This window comes from Exophiala aquamarina (genome assembly GCF_000709125.1).
Source record: "Exophiala aquamarina CBS 119918 chromosome Unknown aczIA-supercont1.2, whole genome shotgun sequence".
NCBI lineage: Eukaryota > Fungi > Ascomycota > Eurotiomycetes > Chaetothyriales > Herpotrichiellaceae > Exophiala > Exophiala aquamarina.
In genome coordinates this window covers 1,313,023-1,329,173 of record NW_013550586.1, presented here as the reverse complement: position 1 = coordinate 1,329,173, position 16,151 = coordinate 1,313,023, and the positions used below count along the sequence as shown (strand labels likewise).

At 50.7% G+C, this 16,151-nt stretch overlaps 7 protein-coding genes across 7 annotated transcripts; 2 read left to right on the top strand and 5 right to left on the bottom strand.

Moving 5' to 3' along the window:
* Window positions 1-1,254: 1,254 nt before the first annotated feature.
* Window positions 1,255-2,880, bottom strand: A1O9_02313 (uncharacterized protein; the record flags this gene model as incomplete). The annotated part of the gene is made up of 1 exon (XM_013407888.1): window positions 1,255-2,880. One exon carries the CDS (start codon window positions 2,878-2,880, stop codon window positions 1,255-1,257), a length of 1,626 nt encoding a protein of 541 aa, XP_013263342.1.
* Window positions 2,881-3,840: 960 nt separating this feature from the next.
* A1O9_02312 (uncharacterized protein) lies at window positions 3,841-4,647 on the bottom strand (the record flags this gene model as incomplete). Its single annotated transcript, XM_013407887.1, has 1 exon — window positions 3,841-4,647. One exon carries the CDS (start codon window positions 4,645-4,647, stop codon window positions 3,841-3,843), a length of 807 nt encoding a protein of 268 aa, XP_013263341.1.
* A 783-nt stretch (window positions 4,648-5,430) lies between these two features.
* Window positions 5,431-6,998, bottom strand: A1O9_02311 (uncharacterized protein; the record flags this gene model as incomplete). Its single annotated transcript, XM_013407886.1, has 2 exons — window positions 5,431-6,363; window positions 6,456-6,998. The coding sequence occupies 2 exons, from the start codon at window positions 6,996-6,998 to the stop codon at window positions 5,431-5,433; spliced, it is 1,476 nt and encodes a 491-aa protein (XP_013263340.1).
* Window positions 6,999-7,581: 583 nt separating this feature from the next.
* A1O9_02310 (uncharacterized protein) lies at window positions 7,582-8,526 on the top strand (the record flags this gene model as incomplete). Its single annotated transcript, XM_013407885.1, has 1 exon — window positions 7,582-8,526. The coding sequence occupies one exon, from the start codon at window positions 7,582-7,584 to the stop codon at window positions 8,524-8,526; it is 945 nt and encodes a 314-aa protein (XP_013263339.1).
* A 349-nt stretch (window positions 8,527-8,875) lies between these two features.
* On the bottom strand, window positions 8,876-9,967 carry A1O9_02309 (uncharacterized protein; the record flags this gene model as incomplete). Its single annotated transcript, XM_013407884.1, has 1 exon — window positions 8,876-9,967. One exon carries the CDS (start codon window positions 9,965-9,967, stop codon window positions 8,876-8,878), a length of 1,092 nt encoding a protein of 363 aa, XP_013263338.1.
* A 1,329-nt stretch (window positions 9,968-11,296) lies between these two features.
* Window positions 11,297-13,156, top strand: A1O9_02308 (uncharacterized protein; the record flags this gene model as incomplete). Its single annotated transcript, XM_013407883.1, has 1 exon — window positions 11,297-13,156. One exon carries the CDS (start codon window positions 11,297-11,299, stop codon window positions 13,154-13,156), a length of 1,860 nt encoding a protein of 619 aa, XP_013263337.1.
* Window positions 13,157-14,046: 890 nt separating this feature from the next.
* A1O9_02307 (uncharacterized protein) lies at window positions 14,047-16,130 on the bottom strand (the record flags this gene model as incomplete). Its single annotated transcript, XM_013407882.1, has 6 exons — window positions 14,047-14,190; window positions 14,432-15,146; window positions 15,215-15,329; window positions 15,406-15,717; window positions 15,878-16,032; window positions 16,093-16,130. The coding sequence occupies 6 exons, from the start codon at window positions 16,128-16,130 to the stop codon at window positions 14,047-14,049; spliced, it is 1,479 nt and encodes a 492-aa protein (XP_013263336.1).
* Between the last annotated feature and the right edge of the window lie 21 nt (window positions 16,131-16,151).

Here is a 16,151-nt window from a genome sequence, read left to right as displayed (position 1 = left end):
CCTTTTGAAGTGTGCTCAGCCTCCAGTTAAGGCTCTTCTGGTTGGTCCCTTGTACGAGTGTTTCCAGGGAGAAGAATCACCCGTCTGATAATACGTTTTTACCTATGCTATTGTGTCTCGATTAGTGGGGGGAGAGGCAAGATTGTGAGAATCAGGCTGTACCCGCTTAGTTTTCGTTTCGTGATGACTCGAAATATCTGTTACCATAGGAGTACGGGTTGTACACCAGTTCACTCCAGTCAGAGCTACCTCAGTTCGGGGTCGTGACGAATCGTGGCTCAGTCTGGAGCGACTACTAGAGAATCTAATTGCGGTCTCTATTTTGCACAGTACGGATAGTCATCAGGAATCAAGATGCGTAGGCATACGGTACTCCATATTCGCTCTTCCAATCCAGCACATCAGTCGCTTAACATCTCACTTCTCATGACTTTGGTCTAATCTTCCGGGATCATGGTGCAAGAATGGAGGCGTCTGGTATCTGGTATCGGGGGCCGCCAGGATGTGGATTGAAGGAGGCCGGAGGGCTGGCTGCAGAGTTCCTATGATTATCCTAGTGGGCAGAAGCAATCTTGAACGAGACGCTGCACGTAAAGTCGCCCATGCCGCTTCAAGGCGATCCTCGTAGAATCCCTTTGTCTCGTTCTACTAACTGCTGCATTCGCATTTCTGGCATCATTTGGCATTGTGGACGCAATATCGAAGAGTAAACTCTCCCAATAATTCTGGCAAGGGCATCTGAGCTGGTTGATGGCGCGTACCCAGCCTCGTGCCTATTTATGGACGAAGGCAAAGTGAAGGCCAACGGTTTCGCCCGTCCGGTTTTTCCCTAAATATGTGGTGACAAGGGCCGGTCTAGGTTTTGAGAAAAGGCATTCAGGTTGAGTTCCAAGTCCATGTGGATATTTTGACGGCCGACCAATCCAATATTGGCCATCAACGCAGGTCCAGCACCCAGCAAACCTGCGCTGGCCGGATGCAGGCGTCTTGTCATTGGCTCAGTGTAAGACAGCTCTAGCACGAAGCCGCGGTGGCCACAGCGGAAACAATCACCTCGGCATTGCATCTTGTGGAGCTGCTACAGTGCAGCAGCCACATCTCCATTGATTGGCACAGTGGCAGATTGTGAGAAATGGTCGAGACTAACACTCCATCTCATGCATGTACAGTGAAAACGAATTGTACTTCTTTGAAGGTTCGTGTTCCTCGTTCGTCAAAGACAAAGTCACCACCATTCTGAAGCATGTATTCCTCTCATAATAGCAAACTCAAGCTACACCAGTCAATCCCATCGAGATCAAATGCGCGCATCTGGTCCCCATTCTGCTGAGACAACGAGTCAGAAAGATGTTTGTGCTCATAATACCGTCTGAGCGAGTCATACAGCAAAGTTGCTCCCATCCGAGACTGGATAGGCTGTCGATCAGTCGAGTACTCCAGATTTGGCAATTCCCTGAGGATTTGCGAGGCCTTGTGGGATATATCGTTTGGCCCACAGTTGATGGCCTCCAGCGCCTGACAAACGCGCTCTAGATTGTGTCGAGCCACATCACAATCCTCAAGTTGCCGTGATTGTAGCGCGCTCACGAGAACAAACCCGCTATAGCTCATGGCATGTCGAATGTGAAAGGGAGCCACAGCTAGATTCCTATCGCAACAGAGATCGATTAGGTTGACTGCATCTCGTTGGGCCTTGCTGACATAGCCTTGAGCCCCTTGTAGAGAGGATATATCAGGTAGCAAAGCGAAGGACCATAGCTGGAGTCTTGCATTCAGGAACACAATCTCAACCACCTCACTCATGTATTGAAGATGTTGTTGCTGTAGGGTTGCAAATTGTTGGTCGCATAAACCCACCATGTTAAGCCTCGCGTCTGGTTCTAACATCCCGGACGGCGTTGAGCTCTTGGCACATATAGCTTCGGTAGTCTGCGACATCACATAGCATATTCGACATAGCTGTGACAGGTTAGGATGCACGACTGGGTTATCAAGGCTCTTCAGGAGGTGGAAGTCGACCTGCGACAGCGGCGGAAGACCCCGAGCGGCAGACTGCAACTGGTGGACCACGAAGCACGCAAGGCAGGTGGTCAATTTGACCTCGGTGTCGTCATTTCTAGAGAGCATCTCCTGCAAGTACTGGTGAGAGTGTAGTAGGCTCGGACGATGCAGTCCCAGCTGTAGGGAGATTTGTGTCGCGAGACCACTTAGGTAATACGATGGGTCTTCATTTAGGGACGAAATTGGTGACGGCCACAGACACAAAATCAGCAGAGCTTGAACGGCGTCCACCGTATGCATGGTCGAGTAGAGAGTTCCTTGAACCATCATCTTAATCATGCTCTGTAGCTCGGGGTGAATTTTCCAGGTTGACGCGACCGCGCAGATGACCCAGAAAAGCAACGGGCTTCTTGCCCGTACCTCCTTGGGAGAGGTGGTTGCCATCTTGAAAGGGAGGTACTGGTGACAGCGCAGGAAGTAAATCCTGAAATATTCCGTTGCCTGCGCCGGCGAAATTGAGACATTACCAATCTGGATGCCATTCTCTCTGCTCTCTGGAGGCTTTGAGATTGGTTGAGGAGTATCACTAGGTAGGCTCGTGGGCACCAGTGTGGACCAGTCTGTGGGTAACACAATCTCCTGAGCAGTAGCATTGTTTCTTGTAGTACTTGCTCTGATATCGGTGTAGCCTTGTCGGAGTTCCTGGGGCTCCGATGGCGTTGTGGGCACAGAGATACGCTTCGAGTTGCGTTTGTAGCTTGCATCAAACACGCAAGGAATCTTCAGAGACTGACATCGCGAACAGCCATCTGTACTGCCTTCGGACAGCGAACACTTGGTCTTCCACTGTCGACATTTCACACAAGCTTTCGGCCTCATGGTGAGCACTGCGGAGTCCAGGACTAGAGAGCAATATGCTCTCGTGCTGAAAGTAGGAGTGAATCAGAAGATGCCGATTCGTTCGGGCGATTTGCCGAGCGCCACTGCAGGCCGAGGCGACAAGTGAATAATCAAATGAAGATATCAAACAGTGACTGATTGCCTAGGAGGTGGTGAGCTGTCTCCCGGGCGAGCAGATTGGTTCTGAATCAGCAATCAGGCATCAAAGCGGTACTGTATCCGAATCGTACACACTGGGCACTCGAGGTTACGGCTAAGAAGCCTAACAGCAGGAGTGAGCTCGAGTCCCAGTATTGTAGCTGGCCGTCGGCAAAGGATTCGGGAGGCACTCCAGAGGTGGAAGTGACCATGCCGGAACGTACGGAATGGGAGCCTAATCGTATTGGGACGAGGAGAAAGCCACCTCGGCCGAACTCAAGCCAAAATTATAGCCGCCAATAACTGCTGCTTTCCAGCCGTGTCAGTGCACTAATGGTGGGAGTGGTGACGAGAGAGCGTATTGAAGGTCACCAGCGTTTTGACGAATTCCAGGACTGAAGGTACTCGTACCAACCCCCTCCGCAGTAGTGCCTTGGCATGCGTCACCGACCGGAATCGAAGTGCACTTTTGTCGGACTGTCGGGGCACTACTCTACAATTAGCCTGGTCTGGTAAAGGGGCAAAGCCTCGCTTCCAGGACTCCATTTTCTCAGCAAGCCGAACGATTTACTTCTCGACTACCAAGGCCTTTCTGTTTTTGGAAAGCAGAAGCAAGGATGATTGAATGCGTACGTCTCGAGATAAAATAACAGATTATTAAACATTACTCCTGAGCGACTATGTGTGCCAGGCGGTGCAGAGAGGATCAAATGAAGAGAATGTATTGAGACAAAACCTGTGGTACGGACGACGTTCTTCTAGACCTCTAATGAACTCAATCGAGCAATTCAAACAACCGTATCATTCTTCTATAATTGCGAGGGGCCTTACAGGCGAGCCCGTTCCGCCGGTCATCTTGAGCGGCGCAAGGAAGAAGAGAAACTCCTTGATCCTGGCCGCAGCCAACTCTTCCAGGTCTAAAAGCTCAATGATGTGCACAGCATGTTGCCACAGCAAGACACCATGTGCCGGCCTGGCCAGTTTCTTTGGCCCAGGCACTATCTGATCAAATGCCATCGTATCTGTTCCCGCCGCTCGAACACCCTTGGAGACGAGCCATTCTGCAGCGGGCTCTGTAACACCAGGAACGCCGGTCTCCTCGCCCAGGAACGCCCTTTCATCATGGTAGAGTTTCAACCAACCGGTCCGAACCAAGACCACGTCTCCCTCATTAATCTCTGTGTCGCCCAGCGCTTGTTCAAGGTCTTCCGCTGTGATGCCGTAGGCAGGGTCGAGATGCTCCACGCCTTTGAGAGCAGGGATGTCAAGCAGAACTCCTCTGCAGACCATGGGCTTGATGGTATCAACGCCCATAACGTTGAAACGACCGCCTCGAGTCGCCTCCACTGCATCAACGCCGCCATGCAGCTTTCCGTCTCTCGCAACGTGTCCTATCGCGTCGATGTGAGTACCGACGTGACCTCCAGACACGAAAATATCATTCGCACTGGTGCCACCGCCCGAACCTGGTCTTGACTTGTCGCCGTGACGTCTCACTAAGGCGTGGTGGAATGCAGGATGCGCGCCTGAAGTCGGCATGCCATTTTCGAGGGGCACAGAGAGGTCGAATATGCGCAGATTTGATTGTAGGAAATCAAAGATCGCCATCTTGTAAGTGCGTCAGTCGTGGCGTGGATTTCGATAGACTTCTGAATCTTTTGTGGGAGAGACACAGGTTTGAACTTCGGATGTGAGGAGATCTCGAATAAATTGGCTAAGCTTGCTGTACACTTTATAAATCATCGAGCTACCGCGGTGGCGCCTGCCGAGGGAGGTGGGAGGTACTCCAAATAGCACAGTAACTGGTAAGAGCTCGAATGCCTTATGCCCTTAGGGTCCGGGTGAGAGCGGTCTCCACCCCATGCCGGTTTATCATTCCTAATCCACGCCTAAAACGCTACCGACGCAAGCTTTCAAGTCCATGCCTGTTGGCCGGCCTCTACTGAACTATTCTTTCAATCGGTCTGTACTCGAAGCAACAAGTCCCTTTTCAGGCATTGATGCCGCAGCATCCATATCCTGGCCATGCTTATGGCACTATGCTCAAATTACGGAATCTGCTAGCTCTTACTAACCACAGAGACTTTTGGCGAGATCTGTTACATCGTTGTAAGCAGTGGAGAAGATAGAGATGTTCCTGCCGACATCTGCGCCGGCAAAGCAATCAATTCGTGTCTCTATTTTGTAAGTAGTTGTGCGTGCTGTACATGAGCATCTACATAAATATGCTGATTCGAAGCTCAGATGCACGGTTTCATACGATGCAGTCGTGTCGGCCACAGTGTGCAGTTGGCCCCTCACATATTCACCTTCCGTTCAAAACCATGCCTCTAGTCTTTCAATGAAACTGCACAGCCCGGGATCCTGGCATTGCCATCGACAATCTTCACCTCACATCTGGAGGAAGAAATCCGGATGGTCCTCACCAAGCTCCGCGAGAGTCATACCACGCTGCTGCTCCGTTGCAGGCTGCTTCCTGGAGTTGAACCACCTGACATACCACATGCCAAATGAGGAGAGGACTGGAGAGCAACATGTCAAGCCGATAACGACGCTCAAGCCCTTGTGGTAGTATGGGGGATCATCAAAAGTCGTGAGGACGGCGGTAGTGATAGCTTGTGCAAGGATGTTAGTCGTGGCAGAGATCGTGGCTCGATGAGTGAAGTTTGGAATATTGACAGCCAGCCATGTTAATACAATCACAACGATTGGATATTGACCGGCTGCGGCCAGAAAAAGGCCACCATACCTGACGTGGTTGTTGTGGCTAGCAAGGACCATGATGTAGCCAACCAGGGAAAATGACGACAGTCCTACAAGCCAAGGGCCTCGAAGTTGCGTTTTGTCGGAGAAGTAGGAACATACAACAGTGGACACAGCCGATACCGAATAGATTGGCACTGTCATCAGCTGGGCATGTACAGAGGAGTAGCCCAGTCCCTTGAGAATTGCTGGGAGAAAGCTCGACAACCCACCAAGTGCGACTTGAGTGCAGGCCAAAATCAGCGTGTAAACCACCCACATTGGGCTTTTGAAAGCTCCAACGACGGACTTCCAGCGAATGCGCTCGTGAGGTGTATTGTTTGCTCTCTGCGTGCGAATGAGCGCCAGGCGTTTTTCATCGGCTGTGAAGCCCCAGCTAAGCTTATCAGGGGCTCCAGGAAGGGCGCCCAAGGCGAATAGGCCAAAGCCGATGGACACGCAGCCCTCAATCAGGAAAATCCATTGCCATGGAGCAAATGGAGGGTGGTGAGAATATGTCTTGACGATTCCATATGCAATCAAGCCGTTGAAAGCTCCTGCCAAGCTGGATGCTGAGTAGAACTGCGAATTGACGTTAGCTATGTATTGATGTTGCAGAGCGAGAACCGATAGCTACTCCAAATCCAAAGTCAACTGGAAGGGGAAATACTCACGATGCCGCCGCGAGTACCTAACTCTTTCCGTGTATACCATAGAGACAAATATAGAGGACCAGCATGACTGATGCCTTCTGCAAAGCCGATGCAAATCCGAACTCCCACAGCTTGTGACCACGTCTCAACCTCCATAAGAAGTGTGACCATAACTCCCCAGGCTGCCACTGCCGCGCCAAGCACAACAGGAGGTCCCAGCTTTCGCAGAGCGAAGACACCAGGAACGTGACCCAGAACGAAGCCGACATAGAAGAGCGACACAACTTTCGACCATTGAGAATCGGTGGCGCCAATGGCTTTCTGCATTCCGGCGACTTGAGCGTTTCCAATATCGGAGCGGTCCATTGCAGCGAGCAGGTAAATGATGGTCATAATGGGCAAGATCCAGAGATCGATCTTCCATCTAAGACGACGGGCCTTTTTCTGATCCTTATCGCTGAGCACCACGTTGGTGCGGCTAGTGATCACTCCGCTGGATGCATTCTCGACCTCGATTTTGTCGACAGTGGTCATTTCACCAGGGGTGGGCTTGAGACGTTCCATGTCGATGAAAAGGGCTCTGTACAAAGTCGCAGGAGCTCACTAAGAAATTATTCTGGCTGGCGGTGAGGTGCAATGAAAAGACAATGAGAAATCCTTGAGATTGAATCATACCTGATACAGCATGGAAGAGGAGGTTTCTTTAAATGGGGCTAGGACTTTGCAGCGATTGGTAAGTGGAATCGCATACCGACAACCGTGGTCTTTCGCCAATGTAGTTGTCAAAAGGATTGAGTGGGTTAGTGCGGCCGGTCAATGTGGGGTCCGGGCGTGGCTCTGGGGAAGCACGACTGCCTGCTTATAGTTCGCCGCCGGAATGGCATCTGTTGGAGAAGTCCGGTTCTGTGTTCTGGCCTCGCCTTTCCCACTCCTGCGTGTAGAGAATAGAATCTTTGACCGGAGTGAACCGGCAATAATGCCAGTACCCTATTGTACAAATTCTTCAGTGTTTCCCGATCTTGGGACCAGCCAAGATGATACATGGAGTCATCGGATTAACAGGTGACCACAGCTTGCCTCGACCAGATCCAGTAGAAGCTCGTATTGACAAAAGTACCTCGCCGTTGCTCACCAACCGACAACCGAAATGGTGAAACTTTTGTACCCAACCTCACACAAGCTGGACATCTCGCTCGTAGAGGGTTTCTCAATTGAGCTCTGTCCTTACAATGTTAAAGAACTGTTTCGGGAGGTAGATCTCGACGCAGAAATACTTGTTACCTGGTTCAACAGTAAAGACAACTTGAAGGATGCCGCCACGCGTCTCAAAAAACTCCGCTGGGTCCAATCTTTGAGCGCCGGGGCCAACGACATTCTTGCAGCTGGTTTCGGCCCTGAGGTCATCTTGACCAGTGGGTCTGGTTTACACGACCATACGGTTGCTGAACATACGCTTGGTCTCATTTTGAATGCAGCACGTCGATTCTTCGAGATGCGTGATTATCAAATGCAGGGGAAATGGCCCGGGCATCTCGGGGGAATGCAACCCGATCGGCCGCCCGGTGCGTTTACCTCATTGTGCGACGCCAATGTCCTAATATGGGGCTTCGGAAATATCGCACGTACGCTATCTCCTCTGTTGCTGGCACTTGGAGCTCGAGTACGTGGTATTGCCCGACAGCCAGGGATCCGGAGTGGGATCGAAGTCTTTAGCGATCAAAAGATAGAAGAGCTGCTGCCGGAGACTGATGTCCTGTTGATGATGCTGCCGGGTTCTCAGGGCACGAAAAACGTGCTTTCCGCTCAGCGACTTGAACTTTTGCCGAAGCATGCTTGGGTAGTCAACGTCGGAAGGGGTATGGCTCTGGATGAGAAGGCTCTCTACGAGGCACTACACAAGGGTGTGATTGGTGGCGCCGCCCTTGACGTATTTGTGACGGAACCACTGCCAGAGGCCAGTCCTCTTTGGAAGGCGCCGAATCTGATCCTATCACCTCATGCCGCTGGGGGCAGGCCCCGGGATCCTGAAGGTCTCATTGCGCACAATGTGAGACAGTTTCAAGCCGGACAGAAGCTGAAGAATGTTCTCTGAGGAGATACACATCTACACATAAGAAATTGATGCCTTGTAGCATCCAACATCTCGTCGAGAGACGATGATCACATAAAGATAAAATGAACAATCTATGTGTTTTTCGCCCTGGCGATAATGACATGTTATGCGCGGAACAGCTGCATACTACACTTCAGCTACACTGATGGCAACTTCTTCTTGGTGGAAAGTCTAAAACCATATCTGATGCCTGAAACTGTATAGCACGAAAAGAATCGTCAAGGCCACGATAGAACCTCGATAGAACGTCCAACAATTGCCAAGATGTAGATCGTGTTATGCCTCTCGCACTTTGCAAAATATAGCACAGACATGACGGTAGACCAGATCAAATCGTCTGCGCTGACCCCACTACTGCATCTGAAAGGTCTACCCTCCACAGCCTTGTCTCTCCCATGGCGAAAATGACTCCAGGCTCACCGAAACCAATGTTGGCAATATCGTCGATGAGAATCTTTCCCAGAAGCTCACCGCCTTCGTCGAAGACCGATACGCCATCATCTAATCCAACGTAGACATTGCCTAAAGTGTCTGTCTTGACGCCTTTCGCACCGCCAAAGCTGGGGAAACAAAAGAGGTGTCTGTTTCCGAGAAATCCACCGGTTCCATTTTGCTTTCTCCCTTGGACATCGAGAGCGTAGATGGTTCGGGGGCCTTGGTAGTCGATGGTTCCGTCGCCGACCTGAGCGCCAGTGTCGATGATATAGACGGTGCTTCCGTCCTTGTTGATGCCAAGACCATTGGGCCGGCTGAAGCCATCAGCTACAGTTCTAACTGTTCCGGTAGCTGGATTAAAGCGGTAAACTTGGTTTGGAAGCTGAGCTTTGGGGCGAAAGCCATACTCAGAGCCGTAGATTGGATCGGTGAAATAGATCTCGCCGGAAGGAGTGACGGCGATATCGTTTGGAGAGTTGAAGTCGTAGTCGCCGTAGCTGGACAGAGCCTGAGTAACATTGAACGGAGGTTCAGGGTTCATGAAGAATACGCCTCCCGGCTTTGTGAGGGAGCCCTGACCGAGCCAGGCAATGAGTCCCTTGGATTTCAGATAGGGATAGCCGCCAAGTGGGTAAGGAATGGCATGGCTCGTTGCGTTGAGTGGTGTGACTCGGGTCGTGGCGGAAGACGTGAGATTGCCCGTGACATGGGATATGAGCTGCCATGTACCATTTGCAGTTGACGGGTCTGGGATCAAGTCGGAGGTGACGAAAAGAGAGTTGGTTGGAGCATAATAAACACCTCCCTCATGGAATAAAGGCAGCTCGCTTTCTGCAAGGAGGGTCACTTTCGGATTGAGACCGAGGATAGACGAAAATCCAGCAGAGGCAGTATAAAAAGAGTTGTTTTGCGCGATGGAAGGACCGATACTGCAGAGTACGAGGCTGGCGAAGAATACCGCGCGGGTAGCAAACGAGCTCTTCATCGTCGTTGTCAGAGGCGCAGTTATTGTTTGCTGCTTTGGGAGATAAGACCAAGAGCTGGAAAAGCAGGTCATCGTGCTGCATTCATATCCTGAAGCTTTTAATTGCTGCCTGAGACTGAAGTTGTCGCCAGCAAATTAGTACTGACTATAACCGGCTGACAACTTCGATCTCATTGATAGCTCTTTTCAAGGAAGGGCCAAGACTGAGAATCCCGCAAAGGGAAGTCCATAACCTGGTCCGTGGAGGACTATCGAGATTAACGATTCCGCTCAGTGTCAAGTGACGAAATTCTTCGGCCCCAACAAACCATACAAACTGGGGTAGATGTCTTGGGCCTCGGATACTCAAGGATTGCGATGAGACTTCTTCATGCCTTGGTCGTGAAAACCCGACAATAATGGGATTTTGCCGGCTCAGCACCCTCGAGGAGGGCATTCTGGAATGCCTATACGCGGAAATGCTAGCCAAGGCTGGTCCTTCTGCGAATACGCCATGTTCCCACTCGGTCAGGAACACTCCCCCAAGCCTTGTCACTGTCGAACACGTAAGCAGATGCTGCCAAATAGACATCCATATCAGCCTGAGGTAAAGAAGAAATATCAGTCCTGGACAAATTCCCCTCACCTGAGACAAGAGAGCCGTGTGGGGGAATTTCGAGATGTTAGCCTTGGGATGTCAGTCCTCGGTTGCGGCCTGGAAACCCCACACGGAATGCCGATGCTCCATTCGGCGTGTCATGCCGGCTCCGACGCTCTTCGCCGAGAATAGTTACCCCCTCATTTTGTCCGGCGAATTGCCATTGGAGGTGTTTGGGCCAGGACACATATCCGGCATAAAATTTAGAGCTCAGCATTATAGGTGGCTTCCTCTAAATGCTTTGTTGCAAGTTCTTTGGAACAAGGCCGGCCTAGGAGCTGCTCTAAGCTTTACACACGCAATGAACCCCTTTTGCCGGACGTGCTCGCACTCACAGAAAAGTAGCATGTGTTTCAATGCCAATGCGGCGTCTGTTGAGGTCATGGGACACATGTCACCGTCGGCATTAGGATGTTGGGTCCTCGAGGTCCTCTAATAGATCGGGTCTTCGCCAGCGCCTACAATGCGGTTCGGCATGCTTGTTGTCGTGCTCGGTCCAGGTTCTCGACCAACAGGGGCAAGTCGTGTTCCTAACGACGGCCAGGCGGATTTGCTAAGATCCACAAGTTGGCGTGTCCAGCTGTGTATAACAAAGACAAGAGGCCGCCCAAATGCAGGAGAGTTGTTCTTTTTTGCCCATCGTGCTCGGTCCTTCGGCTTAGTGGCAGCATTTTGATCTAAGCCCTTCATACATGTCACTTCCAGTTAAAATCGTCACGCCAGTCGGCAGTATTGGTATGGGTTTCGACCCCGCCAAACTGTACGAAGGGCTAAAGCTCGGCGCAACTGCCATCATTGCTGATGCGGGATCCACAGATAGTGGCCCTCAGAAGCTTGCACTGGGTGTTACCATGTGTCCTCATGACGCGTATGTGGAAGACTTTGAGCACATTGTTGACGCCTGCTGGCATCACAAAGTGAAGGTTCTGATCAGCTCTGCAGGTGGTGACGGTTCGAACAAGCACGTGGATGAATTTGTTGATATCATCGAAGAGCATTGTCAGAAGAAGAACTATCGCCTCAAGGTGACCAAGATTTATGCCGAGATAGACAGAGACCTGATAAAGAAGTCAATTGACCAAGGCCTTATCACTCCTTGCGGCTATGTCCCAGCGCTTGAAAAGAAAGAAGTGGATGCTGCAACAACTATTGTGGCTCAGATGGGCCTGGAGCCTTTTGTGGAAGCACTCAAGGAAAACCCTGATGTTGACATCATCATCGCCGGCCGGGCGTACGATCCTGCTCCATACGCAGGATACTGTGTCGACCAAGGCATTAAGAACCTCGGCACGGCGTATCATATGGGCAAGGTGATGGAATGTGGTGCCCATGCTGGAACGCCCAAGTCGAGAGAAGCATTTGCGACCGTCTGGGATGACCGCTTCGAGATGCTGCCTCTCCAGGGTCATGCGCGATGCACAGCCTATTCTTTGGCATCACATAGCCTTTACGAGAACGCGCGCGGCGACTATCATCCTGGTCCAGGGGGGGCCATAGATCTCACCAAAGCATCGTTCTATCCCACAGAAGGTCGATCTGGTGGCTCGACTGGCGCGGTGTTCCAGGTCGCTGACACCTACACCGTGAAGTTGGAAGGAGCCAAAGTGACAGGATATCGAACCATAACCCAAGGGAGCATTCGAGATCCAATCCTGATCTCGCAGTTAAACGACTGGTTGGCAGGTATCGAGGCCTTCATCAAGGAGAGGTTCAAGAAGATCGATTTCCAGATTATGTTCCGAAGCTACGGATTGAATGGTACCATGGGCCCTCTTGAACCGGACCATTCACATGTTCCCAAGGAAATCTTTTTACTCTGCGACGTTGTAGCCGAGACTCAGGAGCTTGCCGACAAGGTGGCAGCGTTAGCCCGTGTTGCCTGTGTTCATGGCGCCTACCCTGGACAGGTAGCCACCGCGGGAAATCTGGCCATGCCCGTCACTCCATTACACATCCCGTTGGGTCAAATATCGGAGTTTAACATTTATCATTTGCTGCCCGTGTCCGATCCAGCTGCTCTCTTCCCTCGGCACGTGTCGATTGTGGGTGTTGCTGATGATAGCACCGCCCCCAGGAACCTGGAATTTGGCTACGACCTTCAAGCGGAGCCACCATTATTATTGATCCAGAAAGGACAGAACAGCGCAAGTAACGGCGAGCACAAATCGACTGCCGGCCACACCGAGGCAGATAGGACCAACGGAGCCAACGGAACTTCAGCTCATATTACCGAAGGAGAGGGGCCGATCCCGCTGCTGAAGCTGGCAAAAGTCATCCGCTCAAAGAACGCAGGGCCTTTCGAACTCACATTTGACATAATTTTCAATGATGAACAATGTTTCAATTATGCCCAAAAGAGTCCAGCGCTGGGAGATGCCAAACTGGCCAAGTTGTACCACATCACTGAGATGGAAATTCTGGCTTCGCATTTCTTCAAGCCCGCGCTCGCCTTCAAGTTTACGATCCCAAGACCATGGATAGCAGGAGGATTCGGTGAGCGTGACGTGCATTGCAGTCAACAACATGCTCCCTTGCTCGACTTGGAATTGTGATTTCGAGATTTGCGTTGCCAAATTGCGACACTGGGCATGATTAGCCACCCCTCGCCATGAAGCTCAGGACTTATCCTTGTTGTTCCGTTTAGATAGCGAGAGTGAGATTATTTGCTCGTCTCACAGCCCAGATCCTTACCAAAGGGCTATAGACGTGGCGAATTTTTGTTGAGTAAAGCAGTAACTAGGGATTCTTAATTTATGATTGTGCACATGGCGACGGTCCAATCTCTGTAAAGACGCTTGACGATACGCGTTTTGAAGTCGAGGGCAGAGCGTCAACTTGCCAAATGACTTAACATGTATCCGTATTAAATGCTTCAAAATCTCAAGAAAAACCTCGTCCTAACAACGCAAAAGGCTCAAATACAGCAAGAATATCACTCATTAATAGCCTAGCTATTTAAGTTAAATAAGGCGTGTGAATTACGGTTAGTATATACTCATTCTTATTGCTCTTCTTCTACTTCTCCAAGCGTAGGAGCATATATATATTGAAGTGATATACTAGGAGCTTCGCCGAGGGGCTGCCTGGTCCTGCATCTCCCATATCGCCGAGCCCGTACGCGAATCGACGGCGCCGTACGCGAGTAAGCGTAATTTATGCGCATCTCGCGCTATTTATGATTCGCCCGGGACAATTCCATGAGACTTTGAAAGGTTACCGTTGCTTTCCATATCATGGTCTGGGATCCAACTCGGGGAAGAGGTCATGGTAAATAATATCACCACATCCACCTATAACATGTGGAAGAGTGACTAATTATGGAAATCATGGAAACCATGGGATGAGTGACATGACGCGGTCACCAAGACCTCCCCAACTCGCAGAAAAGGTAACAATGTCTCCTATTCCTACTCATCGTCGTTTAACTGGCGTTATATTGATTCTAATCCTGTTTCTTCCCCTGTACGGCATCGGATGAGGAATCTTCTTGACCCGGGTCGCGTTCAGCAGGTAGCATGATTGCACGATCAAGGCTGTAAGGTAGGCCACGGTGACGCCCACGTATCATCATCGCGCATATGACGAGCTTGCTAAATGTTGTAAACTTGCCGCAAAGGGAAGTCATGACAGACGGGTGACCTAGGCTGAGGCCAACATTGCCACTGCCAAACGAAAGCAATATCAGCAAGAGAATTTTCGGGGTTATGAAGGGAGGAGAAGATGTTACTGACTATGCTGATACCACTTCAAAAAAGATCGGAAACACGGAAAACGCCTATGGTCGCATTGTCAACTCTGGAAACGTCGAAGGTCTGATTGCAACTGACCGGATTGCTCAGATCAACAATCTTATCTGCTTCAGCACAACAGACGCAGAAAACACCCAGGAAGATGTACCACAGATCGAAGCTGAGTTGGTTCTGCATGTGCATCAAGACATACGATGCACCTTTGCTCTCGTCCATTTCGAGCTTCGCCGAGTAAATACCCAAGGACTTCTCCTCATAGGTGTTGGACGCTCTGATGCTGATTGCAATAGGAAAGACGGCAATGTACATCATGACTACCAGACTCCACTGTACTGCAGGATTGACGTCGGCGAGATTGAATGTCGAGGTTCCGGTATGACGCGATGAGGCAGCCTGAAAGAGGGCGGCGAGTATGCGAGGACCGGTTGAAAGATTATCAATAGCCGAATTATCAAGGTCAAGAACGATGATGAGGAGAACGTCGATAAAGTTGAGGAGGAATAGGATACCGAACAAGATCCACGTTGGCTTGCTGGGGAATAGCAGGGTGTAGCAACGCCGAGGGTGATCGAGGAGGAATTGGAGCTGTTCACGCATAGCCGATGTCTTGGGCACAATCTTGGATATGATCCAGATGACCAGACGGAGGAAGATAGGATAGAAGGTCTCGCCAGCAAAGGCTAGAAAGGTCATGACAAGCATTGGCCAAGTTGCGTCTTGGAAATGAATCATCGAGTCAGGTGTTAGAGTGAAGCCGAGGTTGTTTACCATCGTTTGCGCCGAGTAGAAGGCCCTATCATAAGAAAGATGACAGGTCAGCTGGCAAAATGACAAAGGAAAGAAAGGTAGGTCGAGATGTACCACCAGGTCTTGTCTTGACCGCATTCTGCCAACCAGTCGAGGTATTTTTGAGGTGCATTTTGTACCCAAGGGACAAGGCAAATGACTCCAAAGAGATGAAGTCCGAAAAAGTATCCTGCATTTAGGCGAAGCGATAAAGATTTTAGAAGGTGGTCGATATTTCGGACTAACTACGGGGCCAAGATGCTTACCAACAAGGATTTTTAGCAATAATTTTAGACTCCGATACTCGATGCCACCAAGCCGCTCTCGATCTCGGGCGGTCAAGTTGCGAAACTGTGAATTTCGGCCTATCGTGACTTGCGCGGACAGTTGAGGAAGTCCTGCGGTCTGCGGTGGCGAAACGCGGGGCGTCTGGTGTGACCGTGATTTTGCGGGTGTGTGACCAACGATAAACATGGAGGAAGCAATAGAGGTGACTCGATCCATCGAGATGGTACCTTTGGTGATGGATGGTCCGTCCACTGACCTCCGCCGGCTAGCGGGTTTAATCGCCTCGGATTCTGCGTGCTAGATAAGAATTCTCGTTTGGCTTGGTCATACGCGAGTATGGGAATGACCCACCTTCATCACTGACATCTCCGTCACTGACCTCAGCGAAATCATCTCCTGTCGATAATCTCAGCAGTCACATTCACCAGTGGATCCAAAGCTCTCGCTCACCCTTGTCTCGAGCATGTGGTGGTGGTATGTACAGTGATTTGGATTGGTCTTTGGGATGACGAGTGGCTTTGTCAAATGTTATTGTCCTATTGCGGTCCTGTGTCGTGTCTGCCTCGGGGGCCTTTTCCTTTGCGACGACCTCAGCAGGCGCCGAACTGCAACAACCTCGCATGTCAACCCTTCGGAAAGGAGGCAAGACCGGTTCATTCACTTACGAGGTTTCAACATCCTTGTCTTGGTGCTCTGGGGACATTTCGCTTGCGACTTGGTGTCT